The sequence below is a fragment of the Leptonotus elevatus genome, chromosome 15, assembly GCF_054856555.1.
Source record: "Leptonotus elevatus isolate MCC_2025b chromosome 15, RoL_Lele_1.0, whole genome shotgun sequence".
NCBI classification, from domain to species: domain Eukaryota; kingdom Metazoa; phylum Chordata; class Actinopteri; order Syngnathiformes; family Syngnathidae; genus Leptonotus; species Leptonotus elevatus.
Genome location: NC_141253.1, coordinates 881,548 through 896,342, shown reverse-complemented (window position 1 = coordinate 896,342; position 14,795 = coordinate 881,548). Strand labels below are relative to the sequence as shown.

The 14,795-nt window shown below is 46.5% G+C and overlaps 1 protein-coding gene across 2 annotated transcripts; it reads right to left on the bottom strand.

The window, feature by feature from the left end:
- Nucleotides 1–276: 276 nt before the first annotated feature.
- Nucleotides 277–14,661, bottom strand: cnnm4a (cyclin and CBS domain divalent metal cation transport mediator 4a). 2 transcript variants are annotated; one of them, XM_086097676.1, is made up of 10 exons: nucleotides 13,918–14,661; nucleotides 12,514–13,119; nucleotides 11,622–11,862; nucleotides 11,000–11,143; nucleotides 10,711–10,845; nucleotides 9,785–9,954; nucleotides 9,190–9,286; nucleotides 7,713–7,802; nucleotides 6,342–6,520; nucleotides 277–5,810 (listed from the first exon to the last, which is right to left on the bottom strand). In XM_086097676.1, the coding sequence occupies exons 1-10, from the start codon at nucleotides 14,608–14,610 to the stop codon at nucleotides 5,421–5,423; spliced, it is 2,745 nt and encodes a 914-aa protein (XP_085953802.1). In that variant the 5' UTR covers nucleotides 14,611–14,661; the 3' UTR covers nucleotides 277–5,420. The 2 variants fall into 2 exon arrangements, with proteins under 2 accessions (XP_085953802.1, XP_085953803.1); XM_086097677.1 differs by lacking the exon at nucleotides 7,713–7,802.
- Nucleotides 14,662–14,795: the final 134 nt, after the last annotated feature.

Below are 14,795 nucleotides of genomic sequence, written 5' to 3'. Positions count from 1 at the left end.
AAACAGTCTGATAATAATATGAAAAATATGAAAAAATATTGTGTTGAAAATTATATCGTCTTCAATGGACTTAAAAATGCTTCAAAGCATGCTAACAAAATCAAAAGCGCAGACCGACTCAATACTATTTGTTGCATTTAATTGCGTTGGTAGCATTGTTTATGCTTCCAGTATGTTTACGTACATATTATTATAGTTTATTATTATTTTCAATGTGGGTGAGATGGAAGCTCCTTCCATTTGAAAAGTGTGTGCGTGAATGAGCCCACACAGATGTTGTGTAGAGAAATAGAAGTCAGGTTTATTCATGAACCCTTGACAGATTCTTCTGATGCCTTTTATAAAACAGGACCGCATATGTACACATTGCACGCGCTCCCGGCCGTCAAACATTGCATAAGACACGCTAAATATTCACTGGCAAAGTCAAACGTGTTAATGAGTGTCTTGCCAAAAGACCTTTGCATCCAAAACTTCACTTGACTGCACCGTCCAACACACGAGAGACATCGGTCTTATTATTATTGTGGATTTGTCAATATTGCGAGGAAGTGATGAAAAGGGAAGGATGGCGATGCCGAGAAAGCCGTTTGAGCATTTATTCCGTATCCATGTTAAGGTCCAGGTACTAGTAAACACTTGATCCTCTCCAGTAGTAACTTTGGCATCCGGTAGGACAACATTGAGGGGAAAAAAAATTGTGCAGTGGTTTACCACCGCTTGATACCAGCAAAGCACTAGATGCTAACTAGTAGAAATTCATAACATCACTAGTAGCATTTGTCAACTAGTGCACGGTTTTGCCTTTGTGGTAGCATGTTTTTGTCCTACTAGTTCGCCAGAGTTGAAAGCAGTTGGAGAATGTACATCCATGTGCAAATATGACCGTTTATAGCATTCAATTTATCAAGTTTAAATTTAGTAATTTTATGAAAAATTAAATAAATAAAATTAAACAAATACAAATTAATTTAAATAATTAATCAATAAATAATAAAAAAATATCAATACATTTATTAACTTTAAATGTATTATTTTTATTATTTAATTCAAATCCTTACATTTTATTTTATTTAAATTTAATAATTAGTTTAATTTAAATAATCAATTAATAATTACATAAATCATAAAAAAATACATTTATTAAGTTTAAATTTATTATTAAATTAGTCAACTAGTTATTCCATTTAGTTATTAAATTTAGCATTTGTTAACTAGTGCACAGTTTTGCCTCACTAGTAGCATGTTTTTGTCCTACTAGTTTGCCAGAGTTGAAAGCAGTTGGAGAATGTAGATCCATGTGCTAGTAGACAACTTTGCCATACTAGTAGGACAACCACATGTTTATAGTGAGACAAAAACTCAAGAGTTTTTCCTCACTGGTAATATGTAGTTGTCCTACTAGTTAATGGACTAAAGTTGGGCCAAAGTTGCACTAGTAGCAGGGACATTTTTTGACATAGACAATTCTGCAAACTAGTGGCACAATTTTGGCATACTAGTTGGGCGACGACTTGTTACTATTGAGCCAAAACTACCAGTAGGCATTTTGGTGCGACGAAGAAGCTACTAGTGCCTACCAGTTGGGCCTAGTAGTCTTACAGGAGCTGCAGTGGTTTGTGTACCAGTAGACCAAAAGTGGCACTACTAGTGAAAAGAAGTGCTGCACAGTAATTCTACGAGTGTTTTTGAATGGTCTTACTATTGAGGACAAACTGTTAATAGTACATTGACCTTCAGGTGGCTAAAAGGGTATGGAATCATTTGTCTTTCAAGCCGTTTCAACATTTATTCCATATCACATCCGTACTCGGAGGCCAAAAGTGGAATTGTACCAATGTTCGACTGTTGCGTTGCCACGCTAACAGCCAAAAACGTGCACGAGGAAAGAAGGATCAAGCGGGAATGTTAATATTTGTGACGAGGAGGAGGAACGCGAGGAAGACGGCGGTGGAAAGAAAAACTTTGGTTGTCCAAATGTTCCAAAAGATGAGCAGGAAGTGTGAGGTTAAAGATTGTGCGCTATTTATTGCTCATGGAACATCCCATAATAGTCGGAAATAAAGATCCACTCTATGCAGCGAACCCCCCCGCAAAAATCGACCTAGTGTAGTACCACATTGGGCCACAAGACGCGCGGCAGCACCGAGCTCTCCTGGAAGACAAGCAGCGTAATTAACAAGAGGAAGAGGCAGCAAGTAAACAAACCCACATCAACTCCAGCACTACTTATTACTGCTTGCATGCATTTCTGCTCCATGAGTGAAGTAGCAGTTGAAGTTTCAAGATTTACGTATCACGTAACGCCAAAGATGGTTTGCTAGCTTGCAGCATGTTTGCGTGACAGCAGCAAGGGAGCGAGCGTAACCGCTAATCGCCATGCCAACATTTTCATGGGTTTGCCACGAAAACCTGGATAGCAAAAAAGAAAAAATTCTGAATTTGCGAATGCCAAACCGCCAGCACGCGCAGGTCCACTGTATATGTTAGCTTGAAGCTAACTTGTGTTAGCTGAAATCGTTTTTGTTGTCTAAATACACCATTTTTTATTCTCCATGATGTGTCATTTTGCACGTTAAGCTAACAGTTGTTTGAATGTTTACAATTAGCATAACATCAATGCTCTGGTGTTTTGCATCACGTTAGCATTAAGCTAGCAGACAATCATTAGCTTTTGATTGAACGTTTTTTCAACATACAGTACAATGTTTTATTGTTTTTATTTTGACAGTTTGAAGGAAGCGCTCTTTCACCTGGTACGATCATCGGGGGGGTCACTGTATAGTAATAAATACATTTCTTTTCTTTTTTAAAATACATTATATATATTTGAGTATATACACAAAAAAATAATCTGGAAGCTCATTTTCTTCAGTGCAAACTAAACAAGAATAAATAGAAGACGCTAACGTCGCTAAAGTAGTTTTTGTTTTGTGTACATTTCACAGTAGTCAAGCCGCAGGACGCGCAGACCCCGGTCAACCTGCAGGCGGTCTCGTTCCGACGCACGCGCTCAAAGGCTGCGAGTGCTTACCGGGTCCCGCCCAATAAAAGCCCGCAAAAAAGTAGCTAAGAACACGTTTAGCCCCCCAAAACAGTAGAAGAAGAATTTTGTGCTTTCGTGGTGCTGTGAGGCGTTCAAGTACCGTCGTAAAACAGCAATCCCACGGACGGATAAGACATGCTACATGCTCCTGATCAGTATCGAAAGCAAAGACCAGCGATTCCCAACCGCTGTGCCACGTTGCGCAAATGACTGAGAAAACGATGATTTATTATTTATGACAAATCGTGTCTTTGTTCGACGACATGAAGTGACAGCTAGAACGATTACCCCCGTTTAATTCATTGCTATTTAGTTCAGTCACATTTATTTTGCGTGTATTTCCACTGCCGACCACTAGATGGCAACACTTTAGTTTGACACTGTCAATTGGATTAAAGAAGAAGAATGAAAGCATCTGAGTTTTCACTGGGGACTGTGGACGGAGGAGGCGGGACTATAACCCCCCCCCCCCCCCCCCCAGATGGCAGAAGTTACAAATTGATTGTGTGTGTCCTGATTTTGTGACGAAAGTGTAAAACCGTAACTTGGCTCAACAAAAGTTAGGAAACTTCTGCTCCAGGTGTTATTTACAGTGTGGACGCTCGTAATTCCCACAGTCACGAACGCAGCATTCGGGAACGTTGTAACACAAAAGACAAAACAAAAAAAACAAATCAACTTCGTAATATTCATTATTTTAGGCCTCACGAGCGTAAAGTGCTAGCTTATGTGTTCTTTCTGTTTTAAATAAATAATTTTCCCTTTATAGTATCATAGTTACATAAATAAATTGACATGCTAGCAGTGTTAGCATCTGATAGCTTGCTACAACTTTGTATCGTTTCAAGTGTGTGTGTGTATGTGTGTCTGCGCGTGTGTGTGTGAATGAACCTGCCTTAACGACGCAGTAAGGCTAAAGGTTCGAATGACACACGACTGAATGTTGGTCTTTCTGCGTAAACGTGCCGAATTCTTAACCTCGGCGGCTAATAAATACACAGAAAGCGTCTCAGAGGACACGTCGCTGGTTAAACATGAAGCCACGGCCGACATGAGCCATTAGCTTAGCATGCTAACTCGACTAACAAGTTGACTTTTGGTCATCGTGTGCCCCTCGGACCGGCTGACGGTCAACAGTAGACAAAGTTCACACCTCGAGACAATTTAGTCTCCCGTGAAGCTAAAATGAGCTCAAATGTTTCTGGAATGTCAAAGAATGTCACACAAAAGCGCCGGTCGATTCAACACGCTAACAGATTGGAACCGTGAACCTCGGCCCAGCAACGCAAGGCAGACGTGCTAACCGCTCGTCTACCGTCCAGTCCGCTTAACCTTCTTTTAGCGTAAAAGCAAAATTCCCTTTTAGTGAGTGCACGTGTCAGCAATGGCGCAAGCTACGCTATCTACGCTACGCTATCTACGCTACGCTAGTTGTACTTTCACATTTCAAGGCTAACACAATGCTAATCAGTTGTCCTGCTAAATCTCTTTTGTCCAAATAAAAACAAGTCAAACAAGCTCAAGAGAGTTTGCGACTCGCCAACGTCGACAACCAATGAATTGCAAGGACATCAGTTTTTTTTACATGGAGGAGCTAACAATGCTAACAAGATAGCCTCCTGTCCATCAACTACACGGCAAATATAAAACATCATCTTCATCACAGTCAAAAATAAATAAACAAACAAACAAACATTCAATAAATATTAAATAAATAGAAAGTCTTAATCAGGACGACGCTCAGGAATTTCCGGGAAATTCTTTTCTGAAACTACCGTGGAATCCGGGGGGGGGAAAGGCATCATAGGGGCAGTGTGAAAGGGGTTAGAGGGCTGCCATTTCCCTCTGTTACACCTCAGATAGTACCCGTGAAGCCGGGAAAAATTGCAGCCCCTATTTGACATCCATATTGATGCCTTTCACACACCACAGTGACAAGGAAAACTGGATTATAAGGGCAGCGTGAAAGGGGCTGGAGGATAATCATCCCCTTCTCTGACACCCAATATTACTTCTAAAGCTAGAAAATGTGTGGGTCAGGTCAACTTTGATACCTCCATTCCGTGTTGGTGCCTTTCACACAGAACCGCCACAACGGGGAACGAGGGATAAAAAAGCTGACGTCGATGGCTAGTGTGAAAGGGGCTCGTGGCCCATCATTCACCTCTGTTGCTCTGATGGTGGGAAATTTGCGGCATGACTTTGACACCCCCGTTCCGTGTTGGTGCCTTTCATACAGAAAAGCGCCATTGGTGAAAAGCCAGGGAAAATGTCGGCGAGAAAGGGGCAACGGGGCCATTCTTAAAAGGTGACATGCAGATCCTTTGCGTCCTTCTTGGTCACGACGTCACGGACGTACAGGAAGTGACGCGTGTCAAATGGTACTCTCGGTATGCGCGTGCGGGTGCGTGAGGGGCTGGCCGGGCCGGCGGGGGTCCACGCAGTTGCGCTGCTCCCCCAGCAGCGTGGTGGTCTCTCCCGGGACGGCGTCCACATCCCCGGGCGGCGTCACTTGGCGCGGGGCGGCGGCGGCGGCGTGGTTGCTCGGAAGTGCCGACTGGCTGGGGCGCCGCATGGCGGCGCCGGCGGGCGCCGCAGCAGCGCAGCGGCTCGGCTGAGCGCCGGACGGCGGACGCCCGCTCGGCGGCGTGGCGAGAGGCGGCTGCGTCGCCGCGTCCAAACGGAGTTGACTCCCTTCGGGGGACTGCGGCGTGCTGTCCAGACGCGACGCCAGCACGCCGTTCTGGTACTGCGCTCGCGTGATCTGAGGATGACAAAGACGGCAAAAATATGGCGCTCGTTTATATACATGGATGTCTCTCTCTTTGATGGTGAACATGTTACAAAGGTGTCTTTGATGATGTAAACAGGCCAGTGTCTGCCTTTGATGTCCAGTTGTGTTACAAAGTAATTAATGCATCTTCACGCGCCCGTGTCTTTGATGTTTAAGGCGCATATTGTGTCTGATGTTAAACGTGTTGCGCAAGTTGTCCTTATATATGCCTTTTGTGGTGTGTGTGTCTTTGATGTCTAAAATGTTTTTTTCCCTGCAGGACTTTGACATGATCATGTTAGGAAGAGAGTTGTTTATGTTCTTGTGTGTCTTTGATGTTTCGAGTTTGCCTTCATCTTCGATACGAATCATGTTACTCAGTGAACTGTGCTTGTATCTTTGACGTTTTGAAGTGTTCAAAAAAGCTGTGATTCTACGTGTCTTTGATGTTTGACATTTTTACAAAGTTGTTTTGTATCGACGTGCGCTTGAGCGTGTCCGTCCGTCTTTGATGTCGAATACCTTGACAAACTGCAGGTCGCTGAGCGCTCGCACGCAGAAGTCCGGAACGTACTGGAAGGGCGTTCCTGGGATTTGACTGTTGCTGCCGCTCATGGAGCTGCTCTCTGGACCGCCGCCGCCGCCGCCGCTGATGGACGCCGAGCGGTTCAGGTTGCCCCCATGCGACGGAGAACGGAACTCTGGGATTGGACGGCCAAAGTGTACGTTAAGGTAGGGGTGAGTTACGCACATGCACACGCACACAGACGAGTTGGAGGTGCGGTGAACAACAAACATGCTGCCACGTGAGCCCAAGCGCATTGTTTGGCGCAGCGCTCTCATTGGCTGAGGTCGGTGATGTCAGCAGTGATGTCAGGGAGGGAGGGGAGTAGTTTGACACGTTGGGTAACCTGTTTGAAGCCACGCTCTGAAGGGACTTGTGTCTTTGATGATTTGGGACTTTAGTTTGAGTCTCTTTGATGTTTGACTGTCTTTGATGTTTAAAGACACATGAAGGGAAATGTGTGTGTGTCTTTGATGACGTTTAACACCATATTTGTATACACACCTCTGTCTCTGAAGTTGTTATGCATCTTTATGCACCTGTGTCTTTGATGTTTTTTTTATTATTATTTTTTTAGATTTTATGGTTTTAACTGTTTTATTCACTCATTTGTTTTAACCCTCATCTGTAGCACTTTTGAGATTTATTTGAAATGTTAAGTGCATTACACATTAAATGTATAATATTCAAAGACACGTTAAGAAGCAAGTTGCACGTTGTGTGTCTCTCGTTGACGTTTAACGTCATGTTGCCGTGGGAGTTGTGTTGCCTGTGGCTCTTGGATCTTTTGTCTCTCTTTGGACCAACACCCCCATTTTTTTGAGTTTTTAAAGTGGTGCTACGGTCGGAGTTGTGTCTCTTTCATGTGATGATTTATTTAATTATTATTATTATTATTAATTTAATTTCCATAACAAATTGTGTGCGCTTGTGCCTGCCTTTGATGTTGAAGAGAAGTGCATTGCTTAGTTGTTAGCATTGCTTTTAGCATTAGCATTCCTAGCCAGGAATAACCTGGAATGTTGAGCTCGTTTTGGACAAGGGAGGGGGGGATTTATCGCCATGGAAACAGATGCTGAGCTGTGTACACTGTTTTGTTTTGATTTGTTTTTAAATGCTTAGCTGCCCTCTAGTGGACAAACTAAAGACGACAGCTGGATTAAGCCGTCCTGACTCACAATTCAATGTCACCGGTGAGGTCAAATGCTAAGACATCATGCTAACAGCTAGCACTTGCTGAAGTGACGATGATGTGACAATGATGATGATGATGGCGGTGATGAAGACGAGGGTGAAAGATGAGCAACCCCCCCCCCACCCCCATTTACCTGGGAATCGAGAGAACACTGAAAACCTCTTAAGCGAGAGGCGTCTTGGAGGGGGGGACGCCACCGACGGGGACAGAGGAGGGGTCACGGCTGGGAGGGGACGCAGTGTTGGGGTGGGGGGGGGGGTTGTTGTAGGAGGAGGGAGAGAGAAAGATAAACAGGATTTATTTGTTGTTTGCTTTTCCAGCAGACTTCAACGGGAAGCCCGACGAGACACTTGATTAGGTACAACAGCTCATCGCAATCCCGCCAACCTTTGAACTGTCGGGACTATTTTCGGCGCAGGATTAAGACGAGCGCTCCCGTTGACATTGGAAGCGCGGGATGAGCGCGAGAACACAGCAGCGCGGCGTCATGTTACAACATCATCACAGGCAGCGGCTCGCTTTCAAGAAGCGTCGAAGCACTTCCTGCTTTACAATTAAGGATCTTTGGCAGCAGCCGCAAACCGTCGTTTTTTTTTGCGTTTTAAATGCAGCAAAATAAACATAAAACAACAAGAATGACATGACTTGAAACAACAACATAGCTTTGTGCACTTAGCTTAATGCTAACAAGCAATGCTAAATGGTTTAACAGATCGCATCTCGGAAAAACTCAACTAAATTGGAACAAAAACGGTGTAGCGACATGCAGACAGACAGACAACATAACAAAACCCACAGGTACATATTCTTCATCCTCTACAACAAACGACTAATGCTACTGCAGTTTACTGAGCAGTTGTGGCCGTCTCCACGTGCGTCCCTGATTCTGCATCTTACTGCCCCCAAGTGGCCAAGTTGCACGCAGCAGAGGGAGCCGCGACGAACGAAATATTGAATTTGAATTCAGTAGCAACATTGATTTGAGTTGAGGTAATTGTCTGCCACGAGGTGGCATTAGTGCTTTATGCTGGACGTTGGCGACAGGAACAGCTCGTTTTACTTTTTTCAAATTCAGAGAAATTAGCATTTGGCAAATTGACCAAATTGCTTTGTCGTGTGTTTACATTTTCAGTTAACCTTAACTGGAGTCAACAGCTTGATAGTCATGTTTGTTTGAGTTCATGTTGCTTTAGCTAGCTAGCTAGCGTAGCAGTTGGGGTCCACACACTTGTTTTGGTGGAAAAAGGCACTTTCCTTACAATTCAAAACTTAATCAATGTAAATAAAAAAAAAATATATATATATATTTTTTTTTTAAAAGAAGACATTGGAATGTCTCCATTTGTCATTCTGTCTTGCAAACCAGACCGAAGTAGTCGATCATGAAGATTCTTTGCACAGCCAATCAAATAATTTGAAATAAAAAATCGTTTGGAATGGAATCGCACACCCAAAAATCGTGATCCAATCGTGAGACAGTCAAAAACTCGAACTCCTAAAGAAAAAAAAATTTAAAGAAAAAAAAAAAAAAAACTCGAACTCCTAATTTGTGATTTGTATCTCAAGGCACCTGGAATGTGATCGTAATGCGTGTGCGTTCGTGCGCTCACCCAGCGATGGCGTGCTGAGCGCCATGACGCCGTAGTAGGAGAAGGGGCCCGTCTCAAACTTCATGTTCTCGTTTCCTGCCTCCACCTCCACTCGACCCTGAAACACGCACGCACGCACACGCACGCATTTAACAAGTCTGATGGCACGTGCGCATGCGTGCGCGTGTTCTCCGGTGACACACAGTATGAATATTTTATCGGAGGCTGTGGTGTGTCCTTACTCAAAGTCAACCTGAGCCGGATTCTGACTTTTTTTTTGAGGGGGGTGGGGGGGGTCAAAGAACTTCTTGTGACACACGATAGGTTACGCTACGTGGCGTTAGCTTAAATGTTAGCATCAACATTAGCTTTCGAAGTTAGCTCACAATGTTGTTTTTGCAATGTTAGCTTGCAAAGTTACCATCGTTAGCTTTCAAAGTTAGCTTGCAACGTTTTTTTTTATATGCTTGCAAGGTTAGTATTAACGCTAGCTCACAATGTTGTTTTTCCCAATGTTAGCTTGTGAATTTAGCTTCCGACGTTCCCGCCAACCTTAAGCTAAAAAAAGATACGCGTGGCGATGAAGACGTCGTGTTAGCTTAGCAGTTTTCCGCACCTGCAGAATGAGCACAAAGTAGTCGACGGGCTTGCCGCGCTGGTAGAGGAAGTGCTGCGGCGCGCGCTTGTCGTCGTCGTCGAACTTAAGCTCCTGCACCACGTCGGGATGCCGCAAGATCCTCAGCAGGACCTTCTCGGTCACGTGGAAGCCGCCGAACAAGCTCACCTCTGGGGACACACAACACAAAAACACCTCGTTTGCCGCCGAGACGGGTGGCGGCTGGAAACAACTCTCGCAAGAAGTGCATTCGGATGTCAACAAGACGAGGCAAAGGAGAAAGAAGATAGCAAAGGCCGCAAATAAAGTCAACAACACGATTTGGTGTAGCACGACGTGGTGAAACATTGCAGCTAGCAACCAACAAAGACGGCAATTAATCTCGGTAAAAAGTTTGCTGCCTAAACGGGTTGCTGGAGGACCCGAAACAGCAAAAGAGCTAAATATGTTAAAGTGTTGTCAATAGTAGACTAACGTCCCAAAACAATGTAGCCAGAAAACAGCAAGGTGCCATTAATCAAACCCAGAAGTTTGCCGCCTAAACGGGCTGCTGCGAAAGTGAAACCGGAAGTATGTTACCAGAATTATTTTCTTCTATGCACGTAAACCTTGTAGCTAGCAACGTCTCAGTTAATAAGACCAAAAGTTTGCTGCCTAAACGGGCCGCTGGAGGAACCAAAAGCAAGTTATGTCATGTAGTCACTCAACCAGCAGAGGGTGCCATTAATGTAAGGCAAGCGTTTGCTGCCTAAACGGGCTACTGTGGGAAGCGAAACAGGAAGTGATCAAAGTGTGTTACCAGAACGATTTACTTGTATGCACGAAAACCTCGTAGCGAGCAACGTCTCAGTTAATCAGGCCAAAAGATTACCGCCTAAACGGGCAGCTGTGAAAGCGAAACAGGAAGTAAAGCAGGAAGCTCGCACCTGTGGCCAGGAATCGATGGGCAGCCAGCATGAGCTGCGGCGAGATTTTGGCCTTGACGTCGCCGTCGTGCTTGAACGCCGAGAAGTCTCGCTTGTTCTTGTTGGCGTCCACTCGCTTCTTGTTACGGTTGTCGGCTGCACGCAGACAAACGGCAACGGTGTGACGACCAATCCCGTCCAACTTTGGGAAATCTGATCAAACATCAGGCCCTAATCCCAAAGCCGACCGGGCGACCAAGCAAAGCTGCTTTTGGCGTCTATATTTGCCCGGCGGGAAATCACCACTCACTGTAGCGGTCCGACTCGTCCAGAATTTCCGACTTGATGATTTCTTCGATGACGTCCTCCAGGGTGACCAATCCCAGCACCTCGTAGAAGGGGTCGCCCTCGCCCTCGTTGTTCACCTTCTGCACGATGGCCAGGTGGGATTTACCTGATGAGGAGATGGAAACGGGAAACAGGATTGGACGCCAAGAAACATTAGGGCAGACGTTTTCTGCCTGAACGGGCTGTGGCAGGAACCCGAAAGGTGACAAAAGGGAGACGATATTCGCACTACATTTGAAAAAAAAAGAAAAAAGATCCAATTCTGACTTCCTATTGCAGTTCATTATGGGATGGGAGCCCTGGATTGGTCGCCAGACAATGCCAGGTTACATTTGGACAAATAATTGACTGGTCGCTGTCCAATGTCATGTCACATTTAGACAAACACTGGACTGGTCACCTGCCAGTGTTTGTCAGGTCACGTTTTAACTAACAATGGACTGGTCGCGTAAAAAAACTACGGATTGGTCTCCATCAAATTGTCAGGGCACATTTAGACAAACAATGGACTGGTCGCCATCCAATGTCAGGTGACATTAGGACAAAGAGCGGACAAACAGACGTGTAATGCGCGTCGCGGCGACCTTTCTTGAACTGGTCGAGCATGGTGTCGAGTTTGGTGTCGTGGAAGACGAAGTGAACGGGATGGTTGTAGAACTTGGTGACGGTTTGGAGGTTGGTGCAGTCGTCGGGGTCCACGAAGGCCAAATCCTTGACGTAGAGGACGTCGACGACGTTGCAGCGTTGGCCGTCGTGGACGGGGATGCGCGTGTAGCCGCTTTCCATGATCTCCGACATGGTGTCGAAGTCCAGCACCGCGTCCGCCTGCCGAACGCGCACACACACGACTTTTATTGGCGCGTCCGCAACTTGCCGAGCGACTGTTTTCAAAAATAAAAAATATGATGCGGTTACTGGTTTGGTTCATGATGTTCTTAAAATCGGCAAAAAATGAATATCTTCCAAAGTAAAAGCAATTGCTTTATTTTGCTTCGAAGCAAAAGATAATCAGTCAGAAATTGGAGAATATTTACGAACAAAAAGCCGATTCTAAGCATTTGGGCAATTTTAAGTAAAAAGAAAAAAAAAAGATTTTAACTATTCACCGATGATCAAAAATAGATTAATTGGATTCATTCATTAATCAAGTAACAGTTGCGTCTTTATGAACAACTTAACGTGTATAAAAATATATATATTTCGAAAGCGCTAATATCATCCGATTAATTCCACAAACGACGATCAAATGGATCCATTTTGATAATTGATCTTTTTTTTTTCATTTAAAATTGCTCAAATGCCGGCAATTTCAACAGCAAATATTGTCCCCTTTGTGAAATGGCTTTTACTTTGGAAGTCGACCATCAAGCCTTTCGCCGATGATCGTCACGGGTCACAACGCCGTCGGTGCGAAAGGGATGCAACTGAAAAACTGTGAAAGGTTTGAATGCCGATTGCGCAATAGGGGTGACCGGCCTGTATCATGAAGCAATCGGCGAGCGGCGTCATGACGTCCTCCACCGTCTTGGTGCGCAGCTCTAGCGCCCCCTGGATCATGTTGAGCTCCTCCTTGACCAGGTCGTTGTAGGGCTCGGTGACCTTGAGCATCCCCACCAGCTTCTCGCGGTTGTACACGGTTCCGATCTCCTGTCCCAGCAGAACGTCCAGCAGCTTGCTGACGGGGAAGCTGACCGGGAACGTCAGCAGCATGAAGAACTTGGTGAGCGCGATGGTGCTCGCGCCCACCGCCAGGCCGTGGCGCGAGCACAGCGCCTGCGGCACGATCTCGCCGAAGATGACGATGCCCACGGTGGAGGCGCCCACGGCGCCCAGGCCCGACCCGATCAGCTGGTCCAGCAGGATGGTGAGCGTGGTGTTGACCAGGACGTTGCCCAGCAGCAGCGAGCACAGCAGGTAGTTGCCCTTGCGGCGGATGGGTTCGATCTGCCGCGCGTACTCCTTCTCCTTGTCCGTGCCGCAGCTCTGCACGATGCGGAGCTCCATCGGGTCCAGCGCCATCAGGCCCAGGTTCAGCCCGCTGAAAATGCCCGACAGCACCAGCAGGCACGGGGTCAGGATCACCTGCGCGCGCGCACAAAAAAGACTGACTCGTACCCGTTTCGGGGCCTGTTTGGCTGCCGCTTCACCGGCAATAACGTTACCGATGGACAATTATTATCAACTTTCCTTGCAAATATTTCACATGAAACATTTCGTGCTGTCGCTATCGAAGATTTTTAGAATCCATTCATCGATTTCGCAAAACCATTTCTCACCCTGACTACTGTTTTTTTAAACTTTAATAATAATTCATTTTAATGTCTTTTTTTTTTTTTACTTTGCTTTCTATATAAATACAAAGTACAAAATAAACACCAATTACTGGTTAGTAAAGTAAAAAGAGACGTTTGCAAATGTTTTGTTTCGATTAAAGACAGAAGATAATCGGTCAACAATGACTGCCGAGACGCTGACATCAGAGAGCATTCGGGCAATTTGACATCAAAAAAATGGCTTCGAGCTCGCAACATAGGAGCTAGCTAGCTAGCTAGCTAGTTAGCTAGCATCAGGGGCTAAAGTCAAACTGTGGCAGGATTTTCACTTTCTGGACGTGAATTTGCCACCGCTGAATGATGTTTAAAAAATACTCAAGTAAAGAAAGTACAAATGCCTGAAAAAGTTACTCTACTTTTGTACGTCAATTTTCCCAAATCAAATATTGGCTAGCTCCGCCCCCCGGTCCCGCTAATTGGTCATTGCCGGAAGAGTATTGGGTTACTTCCCATCAGAAGCTGCCACAAGAGTCAGCTAGCTCGTGCCAACAATCCAGACGATGCTGATTGATTATCGATTGATCGTTCCACATGGTGCGTCACTGACCTGCATCCAAAGCGGCATCAGCGGCTTCTTCTCCTCGACGACCAGCAGGCGGCCGTCGCGGTCGCCGAGCGGCCGCCAGCGTCCGCCGTGGCGGTGGTCGCCCCCGGCCGCGGTCCCGCCCGCGCCCGCGCCCGCGCCCTCGCGGTCGTCGACGCGCGTGCACAGCGCGTACTCGCGGCTCCGCTCGCTCTTGCGCAGCGGCTTGACGTGCACGCGCAGCAGCCCCGACGTGCCGCGGCCGCTCACGTTCATGAAGGTCCCGACCGCGATGTCCTTCGTGAAGTCCGAGCAGTTGCCGCCGTCCCCGGCATCCTCTTCGGTGGCGGCGGCCGACAGCTCGGCGAAGCGGATGAGCGTCCAGGCCGCCGGGTGCAACCTCAGGCCGTAGAAGCGGAGCTGCACGGAGCTGTCCTCCGTCACCTGCAGCACGCCGTCGTCACCGGTGCTGGCCGGCTTGTCGCTCGTCTCCAGCCGCATGCCGAGCAGCTGAGTGCCGCCGCCTCCGCTGCGCCCCCCGTCGCCGCCTCCCCCCCCACCGCGGCCGCCCCCCCCGCCGCCACCGCCGCCGTTGTTGTTCCCCGGCCCTCCGCCGGCCGCCGCCGCCGCCGCCTCCGAGCGAGCTCCGTCCGCGCTGCACAGGAAGAGGAGGACAGTGACGATGTAACCCTGCTGGCCGCTCCATTCTCTCGCCATGTTTGTTTGACTGGCCGCTCGACGGCGGTGACGTCATTTACTCCGGTTGCGCAGGCCACGCCCCCGACGCTTCCCCTCCCCTCCCAACGGATCAATACGATGCAGGCCTTCTGGAGGGAGTCATTTTACTTTTATTAGGTTTTTATATAATAATAATTATTATTATTACATTATTTATAATTGTA